This window comes from Ursus americanus, chromosome 3 (genome assembly GCF_024610735.1).
Source record: "Ursus americanus isolate L20-20 chromosome 3, mUrsAme1.1.p, whole genome shotgun sequence".
In the NCBI taxonomy this organism is placed as follows: Eukaryota; Metazoa; Chordata; class Mammalia; order Carnivora; family Ursidae; genus Ursus; species Ursus americanus.
This window is the reverse complement of record NC_142129.1, coordinates 83403757-83417089: the sequence shown is the minus strand read 5'-3', so window position 1 is coordinate 83417089 and position 13333 is coordinate 83403757. Positions and strand designations below refer to the sequence as shown.

The window sequence follows — 13333 nt, the reverse complement described above, 5'->3', positions numbered from 1 at the left end:
TGTCTCCCATTTAGGAGGACAGATAATACGCAATTATACTGTTCTTTAACTTTGAACCATGTGACTGCTTTTTACAGGCTCAGGTTCCTGTCGCTTCAGTTACTCAGACCCCAGCATCATCGTGTCCTACGCCAAGAACAACACCGCAGACTGGATTCAGCTTGAGAGAATTAGGTTTGTTATCATTTCAGGTAGTTTCATAAGTCCTGACGTAAGTGGATTTCTAGTTCCCCATTTGCCTTCATTCTACCACTGACTTTATTCTTCATGGTCAAAAGTACTCTGGTTGTTAATGACACTGAATTGCATGCCTGCACATATTACTCCCTGCCCTATTTGAAGAAGTATTGTAAAAGTGTCATTTTCCACTCAGAATTTCCCACGGTTAGTAGTAGCTCTAACAAACCATTTTTGGTGGAAGCACATTTGGGGGAATACGTTTAGGATGGAATCCTCCACAAAGTGCCATCACTCCGCTCTCTAGGTGGCTTGGCTCTGGGCTGCCTCAGAGGCCTAGGAGTATATGAGATTACGGCGTAAATTCCTTCCGGTCTGGGTTGGTAATGGGTTCATAGCCCCTGGGGCTTTTGCATCTAATTTTTAGTTCTGTTATTTCCCTTCCAACCTCCCAAAGGCAGGTTCTAAAATTCTATTATCATAATTGTGATGCAACTTGTAGTCATTTTATTACATTTTCTTTATTTAAAAAAAAATCCCTCTGTAAGGAAATGAGGTAGGACGCTTAAAGAGGAAGCTCACTCAAGTTGAAAAAAATGTGGTTAAATTAGCAAAACTCAAATGATATTTACTCCTTCTGCACACTTTAAATCATAAAACAATTAAATGGATGCCTAATTTCAGGTCTGGTAAGATATTTAGAGGAAAGAACTGGCTTGGACTTTTATAAAGTAGTTAATCTGATTGGTTTAGTTCTTAAATTCATATAACCCAAGTAGAACATTTTCCATCAGTTTTGTCGTTTTCTTTCTTCACATGCTAATTTCCTTACCGTATTTCCCTATTGAAAGAATTGTGACTTACTTAGGGAAGAAGAGTAAATATTAGGTTCTTAGTCTTTAAAGCTAAACCAATCTGCCCAAAGTTTCCAGTCGCATTTCAAATTTAAAAAACTGTCACATGTCCAAGGTCTACTCCAACCAGAAACTGAGAAAAGTGATTCTACCTCACGGATTTTAATAGACTGTCTATCTCTGAGGCAGGATGCCATATAATCCATAAGGACCAGGTATAAGCCAAGCACTGTCATGCTGTGTCAATCTTATAACAGCATTTTGCTCTTCTTCCTAATTTCTAGTAGTTATTATGAAAATGCATTTATATTAAATACTTATTTATATAAATGGCTGTAAACAAGGCAGCATATTGAAAATTGTATCCCTACCTCCATTTTTCTTTATCCAATAGTGATGTATCATAGTTTAGGTAAATTGTGGTAGACATTTCTTGCTAGAAAACAGCCACATATTTTTGATATGACAAATAGTGAAGGTACACATTAAATTATAACATATGAAGATCACACTTAGCTGACTCAATTTGATTTTTCACTAAATGAGACTTTTAATTTTAGACCGTGCTCCAAGCTATCATGCTCATTAATGCAATTATCCTTACCAGTAGTGATCAGAGTGAACATATTTTCAGTCACCTCCTAAAACTAAAATATATTATTTTCATTGGTTTAAATTCTTTTTTGAAGCTAAAAACATAGTCATTGTGAAATATTTTAAAAGAAAAGGCAATTGATTACCCCTAAAGATAAGGTACACCATCTATAACCTACACTGACAATTCTTTGGATATATATGTGCTTCATTGGTGAGTGAAAAATATGTCTTTTCTGTGGTCCTTTCAAAACTGATTTATAGTAAGCCCAGGGTACTACTAGTTTGCATTTTAGTACCACTTTTAATCTTAGCTAAAGCAATCATTTTTACTATAGCAGGTTTCTACTTTGGTAGAATAAAATATTTAATAAAAATACTTTATCATATAGCAGAAGGGCCTGGATTCTAACAGACATACTATAAAAATTATGTTAAATTATATCAAGCTTTTAAAGATTGATCTGCATCAAGTTGTGAAGAATTATACAGAGCATTTAATTTTCATGGCAAATCTCACATTGATATAGAGAAAACAAAAATGTATCTGGTTACTAGAAATAAAATAACTATTTTCAACATGGATTATGAAATAGCATGCAGTAGTGGTTTCTCATAGATACACAATTTCAAGGAAAGAATCAAAATTAAGAAAATTTTATAGTTTTTCTATTTTTTCTTTTTAGCATCAAATAAAATCAACCATGAGATTATTTGAGTTTTTCGTGATTGAGTGTCTACCACATGCAAAAAACCGTGCTGGAAACACTGATTTTTTGCAGGAACCATGAAGTGTGTGCTATTTTCTCTTTGATTATTCCTTTACTGGCTTACTTGAGTATACTCAGTGTTTGCTTTGTGTTAAAAGAAGAGCTCTCAAAGACATTTAATGTTTAAACTGTCATCACTTAATAGGAACAAAAGATTTAAGAGCTATAGGATTCTGAGTATTTAATCTGCAGTCCATATCATGTTAAGCTAATGAAACTACAATCTTAATTAAAAAACAAAATTGATCTACAAGAAAGAAAAAATGGATACTGTTGAACTTTATCGTTCATTTATTATATGGCACCAATTCCTATCTCACCCTATGTTCCAGAGCCCCTTCCAACGTCAGCGCCATCATCCATATCCTCTACCTTCCTCAAGACGCCAAAGGCGAGAACGTCCAGTTTCAGTGGAAGCAGGAAAGTCTCCATGTAGGCGAAGTGTATGAAGCCTGCTGGGCCTTGGATAACATCCTGATCATCAACTCAGCTCACAGACAAGTCATTTTAGAAGACAGTCTTGATCCAGTAGACACGGGCAACTGGCTTTTTTTCCCAGGAGCTACAGTTAAGGTTTGAGCTCTTTTTTGTTTCTTCTCCTTCCCTCTAAAACCTAAAGCTTAATCAACCAGACCAGACAAATACAACTAAGCTTACCAAATCCACTAGTAAAGGAATAAATAATATTCTTATTTGTGTTACCTTCTCTTTTAAGGATGGGGTGTCATTGGTACAAAAAATATTCACTTATTCGTCCATTTAATAAGTAACTTCGAGGACCCACTGTGCTGTGTCCTGGGCTGAACCTAGGGAATATGACCACAAAAAGGCAGATATGTTTCTTCCCTTCACGTGGCTGTCAACTTCGTGGGTGTAGTTAGACGTGTCAACACGCAAATACAAACAGCACAATTTCTATGACTTGCTGGGAAAGTTTAGAGCTCCGGAAGCACGATAGACAATACCGAATCCAGTCTCAAGGGATTACGAAGGTGCTCCAGATTGGGAATCTACGCAGAGACCAAAAGGTAATTTGGAGTTGGCCAGGTGGGAAGAATAGTGTTTCTAGAATCAGAAATCATATCCATAAAGACTGGATCACGAGAGCACAAGGCAAAGGTCTTAGACAATGTTCGACGTTCAATCTGTTGTCTAACAGATTTTGAGTTGAGACTTATGATAGTTAAATGTGGAGATATGGCCGGTGACAAAACCTTGAAGATGTTGCAAGCTGCTATGGAGCTTGAATTTTAGCCTGAAGGTGATAGGGAGTCACTGAATTGCTCCAAATACGTATGACAATCATATTTGATTTTTTAAATATACCTTCGAGGATAGAGAATGGGCCAGAAGGGAGAAAGTGCAGGTAGGGGGACCATGTTGGTCAGACTTAGGGGAGAATGTGGAGGGATTTGAGAGATTTTTTAGGAGAGGGGATGGAGAAGATTCAGGACCAACTGAGATGATGAGGGAATAACAGGTGGTGAGGACAAGATTTGGGCAGCTGGGTGGACGGCAGTGCCATTCATGGAAACAAGGAACATGGAAGGAGAAGCAGGCTCACAGAAGTTGATTCACTCTGGACATGTTGATCTTTTCTTTAATTGAGGTGTACTTGATGTTTAATATTAGCTTCAGGTGTGCCATTTAATGATTTAATATTTGCATATATGGCAAAATGATCATCTCAGTAAGTTTTGTTAATATCCATCACCTCACATTTTTACAAAATTTTCTTCTGTGATGAGAACCTTTAGGATCTACTCTCTTAGCAGCTTTCAAATATGCAATATGGTATGATTAACTATAGTCACCATGCTATACATTGTGGACATATTGATTTTGATAATCCTGGGGACAGGCAAGAAGAAATATTTGGTGGGAGGTTAGATAAAGCGATCAGGAACTCAGAGGAAGTTTAGCAATTATCAGCCTTTTGAATGAACATTGAAGTCATGGGCTTGCCTGCCCAGAGAGAGGGTGTGGAAGAAGAAATTGTGCCTAGGCAATATAAAGAATGCCGTTAGACCCTCAACTGGACCCTCTCAAGTTTCCAAGATATGAAAATCAAGTGCAAATACAGCTTAGAGAATTTTTTTAAATGTGACTCACTGGTACAATGTGCAACTCAGGGGAGGTGAAATCACAAAAGTAGCAGCAAGTAGGACATAAACAGCTAAGATGCTCTCCTTCTTTTAATAATGTTTTCAAATTCTAGAAAAATGATTCCAAATTACTTAGAACCCTTCAACACAGGAACTCGCCTGACACAGTAACTTCTTGCTTAGCAAATCAAGCGCTAGACATTTTACTCGAAGTTGATGAAATCACACGATTGACTGGCATTAGGAACAGGCATCATCCTTGCTCACTGTGAGAAAACACCCAGTAAACCTTATGGAAATCCGTTCTGACAAAGACTCTAAAACCTTTGTGCCTTTAAAGAGAGCCCGTGGATTCCTTTCATATGGGTGTAGAGAAGAACCTTTGTAAGGATATCCCGCATCCTATCCCACTACCACTTGATTAAGTAGGATTTCTGTCGATGTTGTTCAGCATTGGCAAGAAGCCACGAAAACCCAGGAAACACATGGGGACCTCAGGGCTTGGGATTCACATCCTTTTCCCATGATGGTCATTTATCATTTGGACTCAGTACCCTTTACTATATAAATGCAATTTTTATGCCTTGTTTTACAAGCTGTTATACTAATCTAATTAGCCATTCAGTTTCTTAATGGATTGTACTTTACTACCACCCCTGATAAAAATGCATGAAATGTGGTTTTGCTTCGGCAGTGATATTCAATTAAATTACAACTTTGTGTGGGTTAATAGTTTTGCTTTGTGGTCCATCATCTTACTCCCAAACTTACCAGTCACACGTTTGAGACCTGCCTGGTGACCTATGAAAAAAACTACTGTAGTTGATATCTATCATGCCCTTTGACTGGCTATCAGGTAGAAATTTTTCTCTGATGTTTCTTTTTGAAAATTCTTTTTAAAACTTTGCAATAATATAATCTGAGAATTATCATTTTACCTCATTTGCATGACCACCCTTTTGCTTTCTGGCTCAAACATCGGAGCATTAAAAAGTTGCTTTTGCCAAGTGATTTGGAGTTCTAGCAATAAAAATTGTTTATTTAAACTGCATGCAACTTCTTCATTAAATATTTCTCCTTCACTTGGTGGCATCCGAAACAAAAACTACAACCAATTAAAAAGCGTAAGCATATCTCCATGTTCCTATTGGTCACAGGGCATGTTTTAAACATTGCTTTATTTCGGACTTTTAGTTTTGAGGATTATTGTTTGTTTCCTTGCTCTACCTATGTATTACCTTTTCTATGTTCAGTAAAAGTCTCCAAGATGTTTACATCTTAACTAAATCAAAGAGTGAGTCTAACAGCAATTGAGAAAGTATGCTTAATTACAAAATAGAGCTTAGACGCGGAAAAAATGTCCAAGCACAGACAGAGTATTCTTAGTCTAAGTAGTAAGGGCTACTTTTTTTCTGAGCACTTAACATTCCAGGTGCATGCATGCATACACACACACACATATATACACACAGACATACATATACACACGTATACACAGGATTTTATATATATATGTATATAATCTCATAATTTTATCTTTATAAACCTATAAAGCATGTGCTATATTAGTCCCATTTTACAGATGTGGAAAGCAGACATAGAGGTGTTGAGTAACTTGTCCAAAATATCCCTCTCACCCATGGAAAAGCCAGGACTCACCTAGAGGAATCAGACTTGATCTTGATTTCATTCACCACATGGCTTTGCTCTTACAGGTGGTAAATACAAGCCGGTGTGATTCTGTTTGTCCCGTGTTTCTTCCCAACATCCATGTGTTAAATTATCCGCCCATTTTCCTCCGTATCACTCTCTGACTATAGGTTAAAAGATTCTTGTTTTTCTCCTATTTCATCATCTTGCTCCAGTTTTATTTCATTTGTACTGCATGTTCCTTCCTCCAGATGACTGATTTTTATACATTAGAATTTAGTAAGTTCAGCCCAAGGACTGGCCTCTTTCTTCTCCTCCACACTCTTCCAGCTGATTTTGTTTTCATGGTCCTGGTTACCGGACCATAACAGGTATTGACTTCTGACCTCAAGTGAACTTAAGGGGATGAGAGTATTAACATGTTTTCCTTATGGAGGCAGGAGGCATTTGCGTATCCTGTGCAGGGGGTAATATAGTGTAACAACGATGAGATGCTAAAGAAAGAGAAACCAACACTGTCATGGCACCAGACTGCCTGGGACAAGGGTGTTAAGAGGCAAGGACCACATGTTAGGGATGCCACTAACAAAAACTTCAGCATCGGGGCGCCTGGGTGGCACAGCAGTTAAGCGTCTGCCTTCGGCTCAGGGCGTGATCCCAGCGTTCTGGGATTGAGCCCCACATCAGGTTCCTCCGCTATGAGCCTGCTTCTTCCTCTCCCACTCCCCCTGCTTGTGTTCCCTCTTTCGCTGCCTGTCTCTATCTCTGTCGAATAAATAAATAAAATCTTTAAAAAAAAAAAAAAAAAAAAAAAAAAAAACTTCAGCATCATTCCTTCACGGAGATCACATCATGCTCCCTCCATACTCAAGCCTCTGAAGGCTTCCCGTGGGGGCCTTGCATATAATCCGAGGCCCCTTAGTCCAGGCCCCTCCTAACTTTCATCCTCCTCTCCTGCTCCGCTGTGCTCCAGCCTCACAAACACAACACAGAATTTCACACTCCTACACTTTAGACATGCTTTTCCACCTTCTTTTTTCTCTGCCTAGTAATTCCCCGGTCTCCTTAAGGACCCAGTTCCAAAGTCATTGTCTGTGTGAACTTTGTGCATTGTTCATGTCTCCTCCTCTCTGTCCTGGTGTAACTGTTGGGTTGAATAAGCAGGAATTGGGGTTGGAGACTGGCTGTGGAAAACAGGTCTCTTTGTTTCCCCCAGTGACCATTCAGGTTCAGTCTGAGAGCTTCTTTATCTCTGTCCTCTTTGCAGGTCCCAAGACTGCTGAGAGACCAAATAAGCCATCCGATCATTTTAGTCTCTCAAACAGTCCCAGTTCAATAACATATGATCGGTTCACCATAATCATCTAAGCTCCAAGCTTCATCCATAGCTTCTCTCCTCCTCCGGCTTAGGTGTGCTGCAGTGGGAGTGATGGCAGTGGTCAGCTCCTTCTCCTTCCTCACCACCCCATGCATTTCAGCCTCTGAACCCTCTAGGGCTCAGTGTGGAGGAAGCAGAAGAGGCAGGAGGCAGATATTGTTATAAACTGAAATTACTGATCCGGTGGCCTGGCAAGCGATCAAAGCTGGCTCTCTCTTCCGTCTACCTTTGGGCTCTTTGGACATCTCCCCACTCCTCACTAATGCTGGGGATCTCTCACCTGCTGTTCTTTGATGCATCTCGTATGTCTGGTTCCACTTCCAGCCATGGGGCCTCGGGTTAATGACCACGGTCTGTTTCCACTGGGGGCTTCTTGCCTCTCCAGGGAGCCATTTGGGGCAGGATCTTAGACAAACTAGGCTGTTTCTTGTGTCCACGGGCCCAAGTGTACTCTCTAGTAAACATCCACCTTGGATCCATGATTGAGAGGAGAGTAGTTACTTCCAAGCGCAGCCCTCTTCCTACCTGGCCATCCTCCAGGCAGCCTCAGGCATGCGTCCAGGCCCATCCAGCATACCATCCAAGTGCTGTCCTTCAAGTCCAACGCACCAGGCTTGAGGAGGGAAGAAGATACCTTCCTCCCCTCAGGAGGTCCTGGGCGGGACACATAGTTCACCACCAGCCTTCTCTAAAGAAATCATTTCTCTGCTGCCCAGCTTCCTACTTACATCAACTTTGAGTTTGTATCCCTGCAACATGAGTAACTAAGCCCTTTTACCACCTCTTTCACTAGGTCCTTATAATTGGTCCATCCCACCCTCACCTTAGAACGTGGAGTAGTTCCGTTTCAATATTCTCTTACATGGGACATATACCTCTATGAGAGCATTTACAACCTTGCTTTCCATTTATGTTTCTGTCTCCCGAGTTAGAAGGTCAGCTTCTTAAGCTCGGGGACTGCTTCAACCATTTTTGAGTCTCCATTGTTTGGCACGTGATGGATTGTTGTTAAGTGTTAACGGAATGAATGAAAAGGTGGAAAAAATAACCAGAAGATCGAGTTTATGAGGAAAGAAAATGAATTTCATATTCACTGATCACTTGAAGGCAGCTGAAAATTTTGTGAATGGAACTGGAGACAGTACAACTATTCAGAAAATGGACTTAACTACAGGGGTTCAGATCTTGGCTTTACCATTTATTAGCCATGTGGTTTGGGGCTACTTATTTTAATCTCTTAGTTCCTCAGTATCCTCATGTGTGTAACAGGGATAATAATAGTACCCACCCCAAGCTGTGGTAATTAAATAAGAAAATACATATAAAACCCTTAGAACAGTCCCTGGCACATAGAAAGGGTGTAATAAATATGTGTCCTCTTTATTGAAACTTTGAGACTAGGCTCCAGAAGAAAGTGAACATAGAGGAAAATGTGTAAAAGGCAAAGGATGGAGCCAATAGCTGTGATTATGAGGTGGGGGAGAACAGGATAGAAAAAATAGAGACCTCACAATTTATGTCATTCTTATATGTCACTAGAGTAACAGAATCAAATGCCTTAAAATGATTAGGTTGGACACAAGTGTTGCCCGTACATGTAACCTTTGGCAATCAAAATAAGAAATGGTTTCCACTGGAATTAAGTTTCAATGCCACTCATATAATCAGAATTATTAATAGTTTCTATTATTAACAACAAATTATTTTTTTAATGCTACTGTTCATGAAACAAGGGAATAGAAAGTAGTGAGTATGTAAACTGCCTAGCTGATGACCTCGAAAATAATGTCTGAGGGTGTCAGGTCGGATCGGAAAGATGAAAATGATTCACATTCACAGTGCATATTTCTCCTTGTCTTCTCTAGATTTTTTTTGTTCAGTTTCTTCGGGAATATTTAATTCATTGCATCTGAGCCTGTTCTTGTTTATCTCAAGTAGGGCAGAATGATATAAGACCAAATAGAGTAATTAGCTGAAGGAGTTGATGTGATCTGGAGAATTGCAATTATAGGTCACCAGTTTAAATCTGCCCTGGGTTGGTAGAAGGCCATTCCCATCTGTTGGCTCTTGGGTAATTAACATAAAATAGATGGATAACAGTACTGGCTTTTAATATAGAATCTGGCCTTCCATTTGTTGCGCTTTTTGATTTGGGGTTGGTGAGCTGCAAGAGCTTATGGAATTAATCTGTTCTTCCTCTTCAGCCTTCTGTGTTTCTCCTCCATTCTCTTTACGAGTGCATGGCCTTGCCTGACTCATCTTCCAATGTGTTTCCAGAAAACTTGCCCATGTGGAAGAAAAGGCACACCACATTCTTATGCTTCTAATTACCATCATGATGTTTTATTTCCCGCAAATCCCTAAGCAGCCCTTTGTTCATGACCAAGTAGGTGGGGCTCTAAATGCCAATAAACACAGTGCCGCAAGTTAAAAAGCTCCCCAGAGCACCACCCTCATTAGCAATGTCTCAGAATAAGCGGATCGTGGGCTCATGAGGCTAGCCGACTGAAGCCTACTCAGTCTGGAATCACCTGTCTCAGTTACTGGTTAAGATGATCTTGCCTTCGTTTACAGAATACCCCAACCCTTTGTAACTTTTGTATATGATTTCTAGAAGAATCAAGAATTATTTGTGTCCGTCGTTCCTATTCAAAAGACATGGAGTGAGCTCTGCCAGTTCATCCGCAGTTGCTAGAATAGCCAAGTGCTGCCACAGCTGCCATCCCCCACCCCGCAGGACTGCGTCTCTCGGTCAGGGGGTGTGGGTGTCTGTGCCACATTCAAAAGCGGGAGGCACGTTCTTCCTGCCTGAAGCAGGGCAGTGATTCATCTTAGGGCAGCTTCTGGTTTCCAGCTCTGTTACGGTGGTCTTGGTTTTGCCATCAAGGTTTAAGGGAAGTGGATCCATTTTTTCGCCCTTTCCAATTAAGACTTAGAGTATCAAGGATCAGCCTTTCACCTTGGGTAGGAGTCTCATATCCAGGAATGACACTTGCGCTAGTATGGATGCTAAATAATAATGAATAATAATAGTAACCCTATGAGGGTAAATAATAGTAACAACGATAATAGGAAGAGTAGTCATGATGGCGTGTCATGAATGCACTATGAGGAAAGCCTTATCGTCCAAGTTTTGTATCTGTAGTCAATAAACACTGAGTGTCTGTAAATGGAGGCTTAGCACTCCATTTTCCTTAGTCACTCGTGAAACATCTGGACAAATCCATCAAAGCCATCTCTTTCCAGCTCCTCAAACATACATCCTACGATCTGAGAACATCCTTAATTTCAAGGTCAAAGAAAAACACTAAATATAAGTTTGTGGCGGGCCAGCCTGGAGCTCCTGTCGCTAGCAGCCTGCTTTCCGTAACTCGCTGTCAGAGAAGAGACGCAAAGATCAGTGGAGCACTCCCAGGAGAGCCCAGGGACGAACGATGAGCAAAGGGCTGTGAGCAAGGGTTTGGGTTTGGGTTTTTTGGTTTTTTGTGGTTTTTTTTCCTGTTTTCCTCATCCTTTGATAGTACCCCATGAAGCAGGGTTCCCAAATGGAGCAACGTGTGATGGAGACGACTCTTCGTCCGGCAGGTGTTTCATTTTGTTTGTTTACTCTCATCTTCGGTGGCAGCCAAAAATTTGTATTTTGAAAGCATGTATCATTCGTGACTCTTTGGTGTGTGTGTGAGAGAGAGAGAGGGTATGTGTTTGCTCAGTCACCATTAATAAATGTTAATATCTGCTCAGCTAGCCTGGTTACTCTCGGCTTGCAAAGGCATAAATCACTGGCTTCTGTCGACTCTGGAATTGACCCACAGATTAAATGCAGATCACTGTGAGATAGGTGCCGTTCCGCGTATTTTTTATTTTTAAGAACTCTTCCCACTCTGATTGCTGTGCCTGCACCTGCTAATCTTTCTCTCTTTACTGCCCGAGTTCATTGTGTGGCTAGCAAAGAATTCCAGATTACTCCTTCAACACATTTATGTCAACTCGTGTTGGGAAGTAAATCAATGCTAAATGTCACAGATTCTGTGAGGAAGATTTGTCCTTTAGAATAGGCTGTGATTTGATCACGTGTATTTATTTTTTTATTTTAATTTTTTTTATTATGTTAGTCACCATACAGTACATCCCTGGTTTCTGATGTAAAGTTCGATGATTCATTAGTTGTGTATAACAAACACCCAGTGCTCCATGCAATACGTGCCCTCCTTACTATCCATCACCAGCCTATCCCATTCCCCCACCCCTCTCCCCTCTGAAGCCCTCAGTTTGTTTCTCAGAGTCCATTTAAAAGGAATTTCCTAAAAAGTAATTTATTAAGTTTTTCAAATTTTGGCCAGGGATTTGGAATAACTAAGTAGACAGAATTTAGAAGGGTCGTATGTTAATCTTTTCTCTATTAGTTTTTCTCTATTACTCTGTTTTCTCTATTCCTACTTCCGCAGACTGCTTCCTCTTTACTACACTTACTGTTGATAAATATGCAGTAATAATGACAATTTTCCTGTTTAACAAACACCAAAGGCCCTAATGAAGACAACAGCCATTAGGTAAATCAACAACCCATTAAGGGGAAGCATTAAGTCAGAACAGGAGAGTCTATTAATTTTCTTATAGCTCTTGTACATTAAGCATTTGCCAAATTCATTGTCCCAGTGGATGCTAGGCAGATATCCAGTCCTGAGTAAGAATGGGAGCTTTCATTCTGGAGTCTTCTGTCACCTGTCTGGTACTTTTGTCATAAATTGTGGAATTGTTAATGCAGAGTAAAGGTCATGATGTCCCAATTTTGAAAACATGTAAATTAATTTGTCTGAAAATGTAAAGTCTTCATGCAGGTTGTGGCTAATAAAAAAACCCTCAGATGAATGGTGAAAGGGGTGATCACACTCAAAGCAGAGTTCACTTTTAAATGTAGGATTTGGGGGATATAATCCCCTGGCAGGTCAGTACTCTCCTACTGTAATGCCCAACTTTTCTTCCAGAAATTAAGCACCCAGAAGAAGGTTTCAATGATCCATTCAATGATTTTATTTTATTTTTTACAGTAGAAGGACGAACAGGAGGAAATCAGATACACTTTCCAGAAATGTGCTTTGCAAAGCACTGTACTGGAAACTATCTGGTGTGTAACTTCAGGGATTTGAGTCCCGGCTTTCTAATGACGATAAACCTGAACTCAGTAAGACTTGTGGCCGGTCCATGTTCCCATGTCTTTTTCCATTAAGAATTGGAACGTTAACTATGATTTTTCTGGCCAGATTCCAGCCTGGTTAATTGCATGCTGTCTACCTAAATTCCCTTTGCTTGGGATGTTCTTCACTTTGGATTGCATTGCTCTTATTGTCATGTTTCCCCCAAGAGGTGGGTGCATGATATTGTAGAAGGAGCCAGGATATAATTTGTCAAGCTAATAAGAGTACTTTGGGGATGAAGGGTTAAACGTAAGTAGTGCTTTTCACAATTTCCCTCCAATGCTGCCTATTTGTACAGTAATTAATGTGAAATAGCATTAGTGAAACATGGAATTGAGCCAAATCACCATGACAAGGGTGGCAATAACACGGAATCAATAATTTTGATAAATTCTACTGGAAGCGACTAGTCAAACAAATCGCCAGAGCCTCCCTAACGGATGCACCCTTTTTTGTTTGTTTTTGGTCTGAAGCTGACACATTTACTCACTAATTAACTCAATGTTCAGTGAGATCTATTTTGCTCTATATGAACGTCAAAAACGTATAACATTTTTCATCATTTCTGTGCCTAGCACAGGACATAGCATGGTAACCTGCCCAGTGACAC

The 13333-nt window shown here is 40.0% G+C and overlaps 1 protein-coding gene across 2 annotated transcripts in view; it reads left to right on the top strand.

Moving 5' to 3' along the window:
- The window catches only part of RELN (reelin), a 482353-nt gene that overhangs the window by 271717 nt on the left and 197303 nt on the right, over positions 1 to 13333 (top strand). For both annotated transcript variants that reach the window (XM_087861166.1, XM_087861167.1), the window contains exons 9-10: positions 78 to 174; positions 2728 to 2968. In XM_087861166.1, coding sequence (XP_087717292.1) covers positions 78 to 174; positions 2728 to 2968 — 338 coding nt within the window. The remainder of the gene's footprint in view (positions 1 to 77; positions 175 to 2727; positions 2969 to 13333) is intronic.